General features: G+C 41.3%; 1 protein-coding gene across 1 annotated transcript in view; it reads left to right on the top strand.

Moving 5' to 3' along the window:
• Positions 1–12,651, top strand: part of trappc9 (trafficking protein particle complex subunit 9) — a 215,450-nt gene extending 202,799 nt beyond the window's left edge. Inside the window, exons 22-23 of the mRNA XM_073463457.1 lie at positions 8,015–8,238; positions 10,779–12,651. Of these exons, the coding sequence (XP_073319558.1) occupies positions 8,015–8,238; positions 10,779–10,958 (404 nt within the window). The 3' untranslated portion in view covers positions 10,959–12,651. The remainder of the gene's footprint in view (positions 1–8,014; positions 8,239–10,778) is intronic.
• Positions 12,652–12,859: the final 208 nt, after the last annotated feature.

The following is a 12,859-nucleotide window of genomic DNA, read 5'->3' as shown; positions in this document are numbered from 1 at the left end:
GTGGCTCCTGTGGTCATGATGCTCATAGAGCAGCCATGAGTGTGTGCAGGCTGGGAGCAGCTCAGCTCAGTTAGGTGTCCTGTGAGGAGATGAGCCAATATTAGTCTACCGAGCTCACAAACTGTTGCTGCAACATACTGTAACCCCCAATCTTTCTGCCACAGGCTGCTGCTCACTGCTGATTGAAATTATAGCACCCGAGCAGTTCTGCTTGTTTGGGGTGACGCTTTTTAAATATGTCCTGCTAACAGTGAAATAATTAGACACAGTCAGTGTTAGATCTCAAAGAGAGGCACAGATGGACAGCGATTACTCAGACCTTTCAGAGAGATGCTGCAATGGGAGAATCTGCAAATGTATGGTTAGTTTACATTACCTTAACCAGTGTACTATCTGTTAGAATGCAAACGTCTAGAAGAAGTGGAAGTCTACAGTATAAGATGTATAGGTGATAAATGTGGAAATGTTGAATCTTGAAGCAGCCAGATCTTGAATCTGGCTGCTTTTTGTCAGAGCAGATGGAATCTTTAAACGTTTGTTGAAGGAAAAGACAACAGATATCAAGTGAGTGGTTGTTATGGGGATAATTATAAAAGGGGCAGATGGCTTAGGGGGATATTGGAGGCAGCAGGTTATTTTTAGACTTACTGCAGCGCACCTCAACCTTTTAAAGCACATCCTCCGGCTCCATCGGAGCATTCATCAATGACCCTGCCTTGCTATCGGTCGCTGGCCGGGATGAGCTGTTAAACCCTGATGACCTGGTCATCTGGGCCGGACCACAACTCTTTGTTAATGTTCCTCCTGGAGGAACAGACACTGTTACTCACGCACATTTAACATGGTTTTCTATCACTGTCTTTATATTTTTCAATGGAACTGTTTAATTTAAAATTTATGGCAAGTCCCCTTCCTGGTTTGAAGCTAGAGGCCTGTTTTTTAACAGATGTTGATGTTGAAGGTTTGTTTTATATGAATTCAACATCTGTTGGACAGTATTCATGATAGCACATTGCAGCAAAAATAAAAAACACTCACACATTATTGTGCTTTGTATTCCAGAGTTGGCTGGCCATCTCTGTCCACCCATTGATTGAGTCACTGGTGTGTTATATTTATTAAGCCATTCTGGGCAAAATACCATCATATCTTTTCCAATCTCAGATCACATAACATATATCTTCTGTCTGTCCATACAGACAGAAATGCCACTAGGTATCCATACCATAGGAAAAACATAGTTGTGCTGTTGACGCTAGCTAGCAATGCGTCTCAGTGTCTTCGGCAGCTTATCTATAGAGTTCCTGATCGGTTCTCAGGGGCAATAAACTTCTATAGCTGTGGCTTGAGGCATCGTGTTTCCATTGTTCCCGTTCTTGTGAATGCGATATCTCAGAAACACCTTAAAGGAATTTCCTCAAATTTGGCGTACATGTCCGCTTGGACTTCAGGGTGAACTGATTAAAATTTGGTGGTCAAAAGTCAAGGTCACTGCGACCTAAATAAACATGTTTTTTGGCCAATACTTAACAATTCATGTGATAATTACAACATTTTACACAAATGTCTAATAGCTGAGACAAAAAGTGTCTCAGCCATCTCTGGTCCTCCCTACTAAGAGAGCCTGCCCTGAAATATACCGTACTGCTGAAATAATCAGTTTTACAGCAGCAGAGTAACATCCCCCTTGTTTGATAAGCATTTCCTACATGCAACCCAGAAATGTCATTTTTCATGAGGTGTGATGAACATGACGTCTATATTTGTTCGGCTGCGATTTGTCCGCGTTCCCCTCTCGTTGCACAATATTGTGAGTGAATCTTAATGAGCTGAATCGACAGCCGGTGTGAAGCGCGGCATAATCCCGTAAACACTGGCAAACCTCTGAGTGTCGGCCGTCATCTTTATCTTCATGGGTGACAGCGCTATGACGAGAGGCGGAGAGGCTTGTTTAATCTCTGAGTCGTAGTTTGATCTGTGGCGTTCATACTCATACAGGAGGGAAGGTGTCGTCTCTCTCTCTCTCTCTCTCTCTCTCTCTCTCTCTCTCTCTCCGTCTCTCTGTTTCTCTCCTGGTTGCTGTGGCGACGCCTGCCGCAGCGCTTTGCCTCTGCAGACTCTGCAGCTGTGTGCCTGCTAATGTGGAAGCCAAACGCAGCTACACGTGTTACGTCACATGTCGCAAGTGCTGTACCTGCACATTAGAACAGGCAGGTGATTAATAAACAGATCAATTCCTCTTATTCCTTACAGTTTGTTAATGAACCCGTCAGAACACAACAAATTGATTCATTAAAAATGAGCTGACTAGAGTCCCAAGTCAGCTCTGAATGAGCAGCGTTCTTCCACACACTCAGCCTGTGGTGTACCTGTTGCTCGTGCAGCACTTGTTGGAGCAGCATTCTGTCGCAGCGATAATTCGCTCTCCAAATCCTCATCCTCCCTCATGATGACAGATACCTATTCTGTGTTTTGTGGTCTGTTTTATTAGTTCAATTCTTCTAAAGGGCCAAACTGCTCCTCTCTAGCTCTCCCTCCTTTTCCTCCACCCTCAAGCTAATATCATCATCAGGTTGTGAAGAAACTCCACACTTTATTCTTATCTTTGGGTGCAGCCAGGATGTTAACGACAACTTTTTGTTTTTTTTCTCAAAGCCATGATTTTGATTGCAATTTGCATAATTAGCAGTGTCTTAAGAAGCTAAAACGAATGAAAGTTTAATAATGACAACCAACAGCAGCAACTTTACTCAGAAGTAGTTGATTAATGTTCATTTTGTGTCAGAAAAAACACATTATGTGTCGGTCTTTGAAGTTTGGAAATAAGTGGGCTGTGTGCTTCTGCTGTTCATTAAAGACAAACAAAGAGTCCCTTACTACTGAAACAAAGTGGCTCCGTCACGTCAGATAGCTAACAGCTAGCTTGGCAGCTGATGAGCAGAATTGTCAGAAACTCTTCATTGAACTTTTAAGCACATCGTTTGCAGATATGGTGTCATTGTTGTATGTTTTTTCACCTTTGGAGCTTTGGTGCTGTCTCGAGCCACATTCACACTGCCCTTTCAATGCGGGAATCATGCGCTGATACTCTGCCTTGCCGTCTCAGATGTGGAGAGTGGGGGCAGTTTCGCTCCGGCTCTGATTCGCCCCCTGAGGTAGTATCAGAGCTGCAGCAGAGGCGAGCCGGTGTCTGTGTAAATGGAAAAGCCGGCAGGGATGTTCACAGTCTGACAGCTTAACAGATCCTTCACTCATCAAATAAAAGAGATATGTCCCACACTTCAACCCACAAAGCAACGTTACAGCAGGACCAAACAACAGTAATGTGGTAACTGGTAGTGTCTTTGGAAACTTATATGAGGAAAAAATACCTCATTCATCACATTTCTGCCCAAAAAACAGCATCTGTCCCCAGCAGCAGAGCCAGGCAGCTCCCGCAGTTGAATGGAGGTGATAATGTGACGCGATTCAGAGTAAAACACTTTAACTTACCATGTCTTTGTCTCATTGTGTTGTTGTAGGGTCCTCTATATACTGGTGGTGATTATGTAATTATGTAATTTAGAGCAAAAAAACGTAACTTTGTCATTTTCCAGGATGCATGGTGGGTCAGGATCTCAATCACAACACATTATAACTGCATCCATATGATTATAAACAGTCGGAGGATACACATTTATATTAACAGATGGAAACACGTTGAAAAAAACACACAGTTGTCAGCGTCATGATGTGTACCATCACGCCTCTTTTGGTTTAGCAGCGCCAGCATGCTTGGTTTAGTGTGAACAAACAAAGGCGGCGTTAAGGCGAGCCTTAGTTGCGTCGCTAATGCGGAGTCTCTGTGTGAAAAGGGCTTCTCTTTGACGCTAACGTTAGCATAAGCTGCTACAGTGCAGAGCTGTCTGGAAAACCATTGTCAGTGTAGTAAGCTGAGTTTACCGCCACATTTGCATGTAATAATTAGATTGAATTATTATTGAGTAATGTCACACATAACACTAATGTAAGTTGTACTGGTCTTTTCCATATAGGAAACTAGCCAAGTGTGCTTTAAAGACAGTTCCACAGAGCCCCTTTGACTAACTGACTGGTCTAAAAAACAGAAACCTGGAGGGGCCTCAAGAACAACAGAAATGTTTCATCTGATAGCATTCATGTAGAAACAAAATAAGTTTGTCATTTGTTGGTTTAATTTATATCATTTTGAGTCACAATTTTGGTCCAAGCGTCTGTGAAAGCCTGAGGGATGTAACCTGTGCTCTCTCAGCCTCTGGGGACACTACATTCCTCGACATACCTACTCAACAGAAGCACTGTGGAGGTAAACTAGAGAGCATCGGTACAGCACTCAGCTCTGCACAACAGGAAACGCTCAGCCGATCCTTTTAGCAGCAGCATTTTGTTATGACCTTTCGTGTCCTCTGTGAAGATACACAGATGTTTGCTGAGAGCCTCAGAGAAACCTCTGTCTCTTCCTTCTTAGTTGGTCTACTTGTTTTGAAGGTTACATAATGAATGTGTCGTCCACCCCATCTCATCTCATCAGTGCTAATTTACCACAATTGTAATATTTTTTTTTTTTCTTTTCAGAATAACAAGAATTATAATATACAATTACGTGTCTTTGAACACAGTTGTCGGTGTCGTCATTGCAGCGGGCCACCGGTTCTTCCCACTGCTTTTTCTTGGTTATCCAAATGAGTTGATTGCCTGAGTGCTTATACACAAACCAGGATAGCAAAGTGGAGAAACTCTGTAGCAAATGTTCAGGCTGTGGGTGTGTGTGACTGAGGCTTGTGTGTGTGGGAGTTCATCAGCTCATTACAGACTAACCATTCTCTTTTGTTCGCTTTTAATGTGAAAGAATTTATTTCCAGTTTTAGAACCAATGTAGGCTACCTATAATTTGCACATCTCCTAGCAACAAGACTTTGAACAAACTAAATATAACTACATGCTAAGGTGTCACTATATGCTCAGTGCTACTGGCTATGAGAGGATTGTGTTATATATGCGTGCATGTATATGTGGGTTTGGGTGTCTAAATGCACCATCATCAGAGGTCTTCCAGGAAAAGCAAAATGCATAAGTTTCCATACACAGTTCACTACAGGAGAGGCAACTGAAATTATGTCTGATCAACAACAAAAATGGCAAAATGGTAATTTTATTGGCTTATAGACCTGACTAAAACCAATACTGTCGAAACACAATATTTATACATGTTGCTAGCAAGGTTATTGCACTATAGAGCCTCATTCACACCCTGCATTAACATGTGATCTGTATCTGGATGAGGGGAAACACACATTATTTCAGGTGTAAATGTAGAATGCAATCACATCAGCCAAACCTGGGGGTGGAGAGGGTCTGGTGTGGATTGTGATTGGATCTCATCTGGGTGTTAAGACAATCAGTTTGGTCACATTCCTAAAAAAGAAAAGAAATTGGCCCAACGAGTTCCCGTGATCTCAAGTCACCCCAGCTAAGGAAAGGGAAATTAAGTAGCGCTCATCCAGCAGCCTTGCTAACAATCACACACATTCTCTCAGCTTGTTCTTGTCCAAAAGGTTTTGTCTCTTTCCCTTTTGAATTCTTTGCTGCCTCATACAAGTGCTTATTATTTTTGACATCCGTATTAGAGCCTGAGCAATGCATCGGCTGGCAGATATCCGGCGTTCACAGATATATCGGTATTGGCATAACTGTTATCCGATATGAAAACCTTCTCTCTCTTTTTTTTAATTTTTTTTTTTAGAGATTATAAGGCAGAAAAAGCTCCTTGGGATAGTTTATAACTATTGAATTCATTAAAGCTGTTTCAGTTTATTGGTAAACTGAAAAATGTTCTGGAATCAATGCAAAAAATGTGTGTATAAAGGGTCAATATAGCAGTATTAGAATTTTTACCCCCTAATATCGTTATTGGCATCAGCTCCAAAACTCGATTGTCGGTCTGGTTCTAATCCAGATTGTTTTAAAGTCAAAGTTTATCTCAATCAACCAGTGATTGTCCACCACAGAAAACAAACACCACCACTCAGCCGGTAATATCTGAGGTTCTGGAGATATAAACTATTGAAACAAATGAAAAAAAGATCCGCATACTACAATAAGTCTTAGTAAAAGATTTTTGCACAGATATGAGTGTGTGGATGCTTTTTCATTAAACACATGGAACTAAAATATTGAAAATGCAAAAAGGATAATCCGGTTAGCATATCCTCAACTTGTACTGGGTGTAGTTGCACTATTTGACAAAATTAAAGTGAATTGGCACTGCTCCCCTCAGTGATAAATGATACATTGGTGCCCTGTAATGTGATATTTCATTCAGTTTACAGGGTTTGTAATGATATTAAAATCACCACAGGGACTAATCTTTTTAAATGAAAAATGTGTTATTTTTTTTGTTAGCTGTGCTTTATTTCTCTCTGTTACTGCAATCACATGTGACCTGAAAATTAATGACTGGGGATATACTGCAGTATTTGATATGTACTTGGATATTGTATTGTACAATGTTCAATTACAATACTGTTATCATATACTGTAGCTCATGTATAATTTAGTTAATTGAGTTAAAGATATAATAAGTAACAATTCAGCATTAAAATGTCTAAAAATGACTTCAATGAAATGTCACAGTACAAATCGCTGTTTTCCCCATTAATAACTGGTATAATGAATAATGTACATGACGTAATCAGAGAAGAAGAACATTTACTGACTATTAAAGAACCTTTTAATAAAAGGCCACCTATTTATTTTTATCTTTTAATATATTTTCATAACTAGACTCTCGGGGATAAAGCCCTGCTCTGGGCCCCTCAGTGCGTGCTGCTGGTTGTCTGTGTTGACTGAAGTGTGCTTCTAATACAGACGTGGAGCTGAATGTCACCCTCCTGTAGCTGCAGACTCCCCGGGGCTCTCCCACTGACTGTGACAGCACGGCCTCAGCCGCCCACACCCACCCTCTCCCCTCTCTCCCTCCTGCTGGATTGTCTGTCTATCTTCCTACCCCCACCGCTGACCCCCACCCTTCGCTGTGCGCAACAGATCGGCACACCAGCGGCACCGAGCACAGCTCGCCTCTTTCATCAGGCTGTCACACAGTCGCCCTGACTCACAGTGTTTATCACAGCCGCGGGCGTGACACTCGAAAGCGTATGACAACCGGTTTGTGCATGAGTGTTTGTGTATGTACGCTGCCATTTTTTCTCGTAGGACTCATTACCCGGGTGATCTGTTCGAGCGCTCTTGAATCCCCCGTGTTCGGAGTCAGTCTTCTCCTCAGCCCGGCAGGAGCGTGCAGGAGCTCAGTTCACTGCGCTCGTTGTTCAAAACAAATCATCGTGTCTCCCTCTGCACCTTAGCCAAATAGGGGCCACATCAGCAGTGACTGGCCCCACATTAGCTGAATTGAATTGAACTCACTCAGTGTCTCTTGGTTGGTTGTGACAGGAGGGGAGGTGTGAGAGAATATAAATGTATTTCAGGGTGGGGTGTGTGTGTGTGTGGGTGTGCGCGTGCATGTGTGTGGGTGTGGGTGTGGGTGTGTGTGTGGGTGGGTGGGTGGCTGGGTGTGCGCGTGCGCGTGCATGTGTGTGTGTCACTTTGGGATTGTTCCAACAATCTCATTCGTCCAGTCTTGACAGAAATTAGTCATGCATGAGATTAACAGGAGGGAATACGGTTTAATACCCGGAGCTCCAGCACTCTCCTCTGATGTCAATAAAATGTATTTTAGGACAAACAAAGCCTATTGATCCTCCATGAGAAACTGTATGATAGGCCATTAATGCTCGGGACGAGTTTTGATGAATACAAATGAAGAAGAGATTGGATGGGAGTCCCATGAATGACCGTGCACTAGATTTAACTTTTGGTTTGAAATATCTTATTCATGTTGAAACAATTTCTTCAGAATAGTCAGAAAAGACAAAAGAAGCGTCCCCCTTCAGTCCTGCTAATCCCCTCTTTCTTTCTTTCTTTCTTTGTCTGTTTCCAGATGTGTTGGTGAATGGGAAGCCATGTGACTGTGATGTCATTGCCGACTGTAAAGTGGGTGACGCTGTGAGCCTGGAGGTAAAACTGACAAATCTGAGCAAGAATTCTGTGGGCCCCCTGGCTCTGACCGTGGTGCCCTATCAGGACTTCCAGAATGGAGTCCAGAACTACGATTTGGAGGAGGCCGTCACCTTCATCGGCTCCAACACCTTCTACATTGACACGGTCAGTATGGGCTGGAGTATTTACCATCAAACGGAAAGACACGCTGTACATTTAGCACATTATGTAACCAGAACTCTTCAGGTTGTTGCAGAGTTTTTTCAGGAAAAATAGCAATTATTTGATAGCTTGGCGCTCACAGCAGAGACACACAACATGCACTGATAATAAAGTAAATGAGCTGAATGATTAGTTTTAACACAGTTACACCACTTTTTTGTAATTCAAGTTTTTTATTAATGTTTCAACTTTATGATTAGTAAAATGCAATGTAAATCCACACATTACATTGAGTATCTGAAGAAAAATTGACAAAGCAAACAGAACACATTCAGGCACTCGTCAATCACAAGAGGGGAACAAGGAGGTACAAAGTACTGACAGATAAAGAGAAAAAAACAGGATACAACGTGTAAATAAACCAAAATGTGACACAAGTACAAGATAAACAGAGGAAGACATTTTCCTGAAGACGGTAGAAATATTTAATTCCTTTATTTTTAGCAATTCATGATTGGAAAGAGGTCATTAACTTTAACCATCATCAAAATCAGGCTTTTTCAGACTCTTCCAATGGACAAGTATAATAGTTAACCCCATTTGTTAACCAGAATACATGCTGTAATGGGAAAAGGCTCAAAAAGTAACAAAGTAATCTTTCTGCATACAGCTGATGGGCAGTTTTGGGCTAGTTTCAAGCTTGCTACTTGTTCCAGCTAATCATCTTAAACACAGGTTATTGAACATGTTGTATGTGCCGTAATTCTCAACATCTACATGTAGGCTGTCATAAAAGACAGCAGCAGAACCACTAACCATGGAAATCACATCAGTAGGACTGATAGCAGGACAGGGAAAAGTAGACCTAGTAAAAGGGTTTTTTATATGCAGTTTTTCCTTTCTGGAATCAAAGGTCAAAGGTCAGAGGGTGTTGTACACTGTGCAGCCCACTGAGGCAATGTGATTTGTGATTTTGCGCTATATAAATAAAGTAAAGCAGACCCAAGTAAATCAGTGGAAGCAATTTTGGTAACCATTTATTTTAAGCATTTACCAGCAGTAGAAGTACAAACATTCAGTAAATGGTAAATTATAGTGGAGTAGCTATAAATGGTTATTAGTATACAGTATTTGTCAACAACTATAACTTCTACTATGAAGACATATTTTCGTGCCTCCCCGCCTGCAATAGCCGTGGCCAGAGGCAATATCTGTTCTGGTTGTCTGTACGTCCGTCTCATTCTCGTGAACGTGATATCTCAAGAACGCTTTGAGGGAATTTCTTGAAATTTGGCACAAATATCCACTTGGACTCAAAGATAAGCTGATGGTCAAATAAGATGGTGATCATAACATATTTCTGGCCATTACTCAACAATTCATATGATATTTATGACAACTTTTTACACAAATGTCTTATTGGATAAATTGATGAAGTGATGACAGTTAAGTTCAAAAGGTCAAAGGTCAGCTTCACAGTGACATCATAATGCTCCGCAAACAATGTGTATGGCCCCTTTTCAACGCCATAGCTCAGAAACAGCAACTTGAGTGGTGTGTGGAGGCAAACAGCCACGAGGCAATAATTCTGTTCATTTATTAGAATTATTTCTACATGTTAATATAGTTATTGACAAATACATTAATAAACATCTCTGCTGGACTTTTGCTTACAACACTGATTGTAGTTATATGGCTTTGCCTGTAGCCCATAGGTTTGAAACAGTGCATTAATAGTACATGTATATGATATTACTGATTACTATGGTCCATGTACATTTAAGAATTTTAAACACCATGTTCTAATAGCATGAAAAAACATTTTATTATTTTTTTTTTTTTGATTCCTTCCAAGTAGAGAAGGTTTCCACTCAATATGATGCTTAACTTGTTAAGATGTATAATTAGCATCAGTTACATAATCATGGCTGCCTTCCTATTAACATTGTGTTTCATTGCAGCACAGAACACAACATACACATTATGTACCTCGAGGAACAGTCGAGGCAGCCATGCTGTTTGCTGGATTACATAACTGCAGCATGTTTACAGTCTCTGTAAAGTGTGACTTGAAATGACGAGACACTAGTGACTGTCTCACAGGACAGAAATACATACAAATCTAGAGTGTCCTTTGCTAAATAGTCTAAAATGACAAAAACACAGGTGTGGTCCTTCACAGGTCATGACTGAAATCTTTAGCCTGATCAGAGGAGAGGCTTTGTCTGTAACAATTCTCCCTCCTGAATGTTGAACATGCTGAAGGCGATGAAAATCGACTTGGTTGATGCCAGAACAAAGAGTTTATAGTCTGAAAAGCAGATGAAAGAATTCCCCATGTTCCTGAATGTGCAAAACAACTTCAATTTGGGAATTGTTCTCAACTGACGGGGGGGAAACGCTGCACTCGTTCATATCTTTCCATCAAAGCCACCGTCAGCTTCAAACTTCACTCCTGCTGGCTTCACTGTGGCTGACAGTGTGCCAGCTTCATTATGAAGGCTGCTAATGAGTCTTCCTGCGGTCTGTCTTTGCCTCCCCAGGTTAAACCCAAAGAGAGCTCCGTCTGTGTTGGTGCCCTGCTCTTTCTCTACACTGGAGACTTCTTCCTTAACATCAAGTTCCAGGACGACAGCGCGGGACGGGAGCTTCCTTTAGCCTGGTTCACTCTGCCCAGCGTCCACATCCGAGCCCTGGACGCTCCGCTACAGGCCGGGGCGTAAGGAGCCGCTGGCTTCGCCATTTTAGTTCTGAATGAAGGATGGAGAGTTTTGATGTGGATGTTCTCTGTAAATACACACATGTAAATATGATATTGTAAAAGGTTACAGCATGTGTGCAGGTGTGTGTGAGAGGATTTAAATTCTTGTTTTCAAAACACTTGAGTGCTTTTACATGTCTCAGTCTGCAGATGTGTTCAGCAAGAACTCAAAGCAAATTTTTAAATCTGGGTAAAAAATAGAGCTTGTCCTCAGGCTTTATGAGTCTTTTTCATAAACATACAGGGAGGAGAGGAACAAAAAGAGACACTGGACGGACTGACAGAACCTACTGGAGTTTGATATCAGTCAGAGTCTGAGCAGAGCACACACTCCTGCACACACTCAGCTACAGCTAACATCTGTAAATGTGGCTGTGTGGGGTGATTAAAACCTGCCCAGTGGACAAGTGTGTGTGTGTGTGTGTGTGTGTGTGTGTGTGTGTGTGTGTGTGTGTGTGTGTGTGTGTGTGTGTAATGTAAGGCAAAATGAGCTTCTTTCTGAACACATGACCAACAGAAAACCACACTGACAATACTGATCTCCACCACTCCACAGAAGACGCAGTGTAGGTCAGCTGTGAGACAATAATTGATGTTACAGTTGCTTTTCTGTAATATTTTCTGGTTTATTCTGTGTTAGCTAGCTTGCTACGACCCCAATTCCAAAAGAGTTAGGACCTGTTTCTTCTTACTTTGCGTGTAATAGGCATTAAATTCATAATGAGTGTATATTTACAAGAGGCAATAAAGCGAATCAGCTTGAACTTTCAACATCTTATATTAATACTGTATTCAACTGAATATAGACTGAAAAAGGATTTGCAGATCATTCAATTCTGATTTTATTTATGTTTTACTGCTGGTGCAATATGTAAGAATTGCTCACCTGTCAAAGGTCACTCCATATATCAACAGAGTAACTGAATATTGCTACTTACTGTACCTGCCGCTGTGCAGCTAGCAGTCCAGACTGGGAGCTCGGAGTGGTATTACGAGACAGGATGGGCCCGGCGTTGCTGGTTAGCATGCTAACTTCAATTGATATCTCTGCTACTTGTTATTTCCTCCTATTCTGTTGATCGTTTCAATTCATTTTTGGACCAAAATTCCTACATATTACACCTTTAACATGCATTTGTGGCTGGCTAGCTGTAGCCTTTTGCCAGCTAGCTAGACTAATCTTAACGTATGGTAGTCATGCCATGAAATTCAATTGATTTATATGTTACCAAGCGTTCGGTACCAACTTTTCCGAAACAATATGTGAATGTCCACTTTCTGGTGTGACCACACACTCATATTATAGTCACAGTTTTTTTTAATCTTCAGCAGTTGGATTTTTGAATTACAGTGCCATTAATTCAGTGGATTCTTTTACAGATCTTCTCTTTAAAAAGTCAGAGTTAATTAGTGTAAACGGGCAGAAGACCTCAGGGTCGTTATTGAAGAAGAGCTGCACACCAACACCGGATATGATCTGCCAGAATGAGAAGCCAGGTGTGTACAATTAAATGTATTTATTTCTGCTGCTGTACGGACAGTCTCTCTTACCTCTGTGCCACAACACTGAATAACTGATGAATGAAACCGTGTTAGATTAGTCCACCATCATGTGTGACCTATAATTGTTGTAAATAAATGTTAAAAGAATTCAACATTTGTTTTTGTTCTCATTATTCCAACTCTGTATTCCTCTACCGCAGTCATTATATCTCTGCGGCCTTCTTCTTTTTCTGCCTCCTGAGGTGACCTTTATTGCCTCAACATTTTCAGAAACTCGAGTCTGACATTCACAAACACCAAAATCCATAAACAGTGATTACCGAGGAAAACATTGCTGACTAATAATCATTTTTAACATTT

Source organism: Pagrus major, chromosome 3 (assembly GCF_040436345.1).
Source record: "Pagrus major chromosome 3, Pma_NU_1.0".
NCBI classification, from domain to species: domain Eukaryota; kingdom Metazoa; phylum Chordata; class Actinopteri; order Spariformes; family Sparidae; genus Pagrus; species Pagrus major.
The sequence above is the reverse complement of the archived record's forward strand: the minus strand, read 5'-3'. Positions and strand labels throughout refer to the sequence as shown.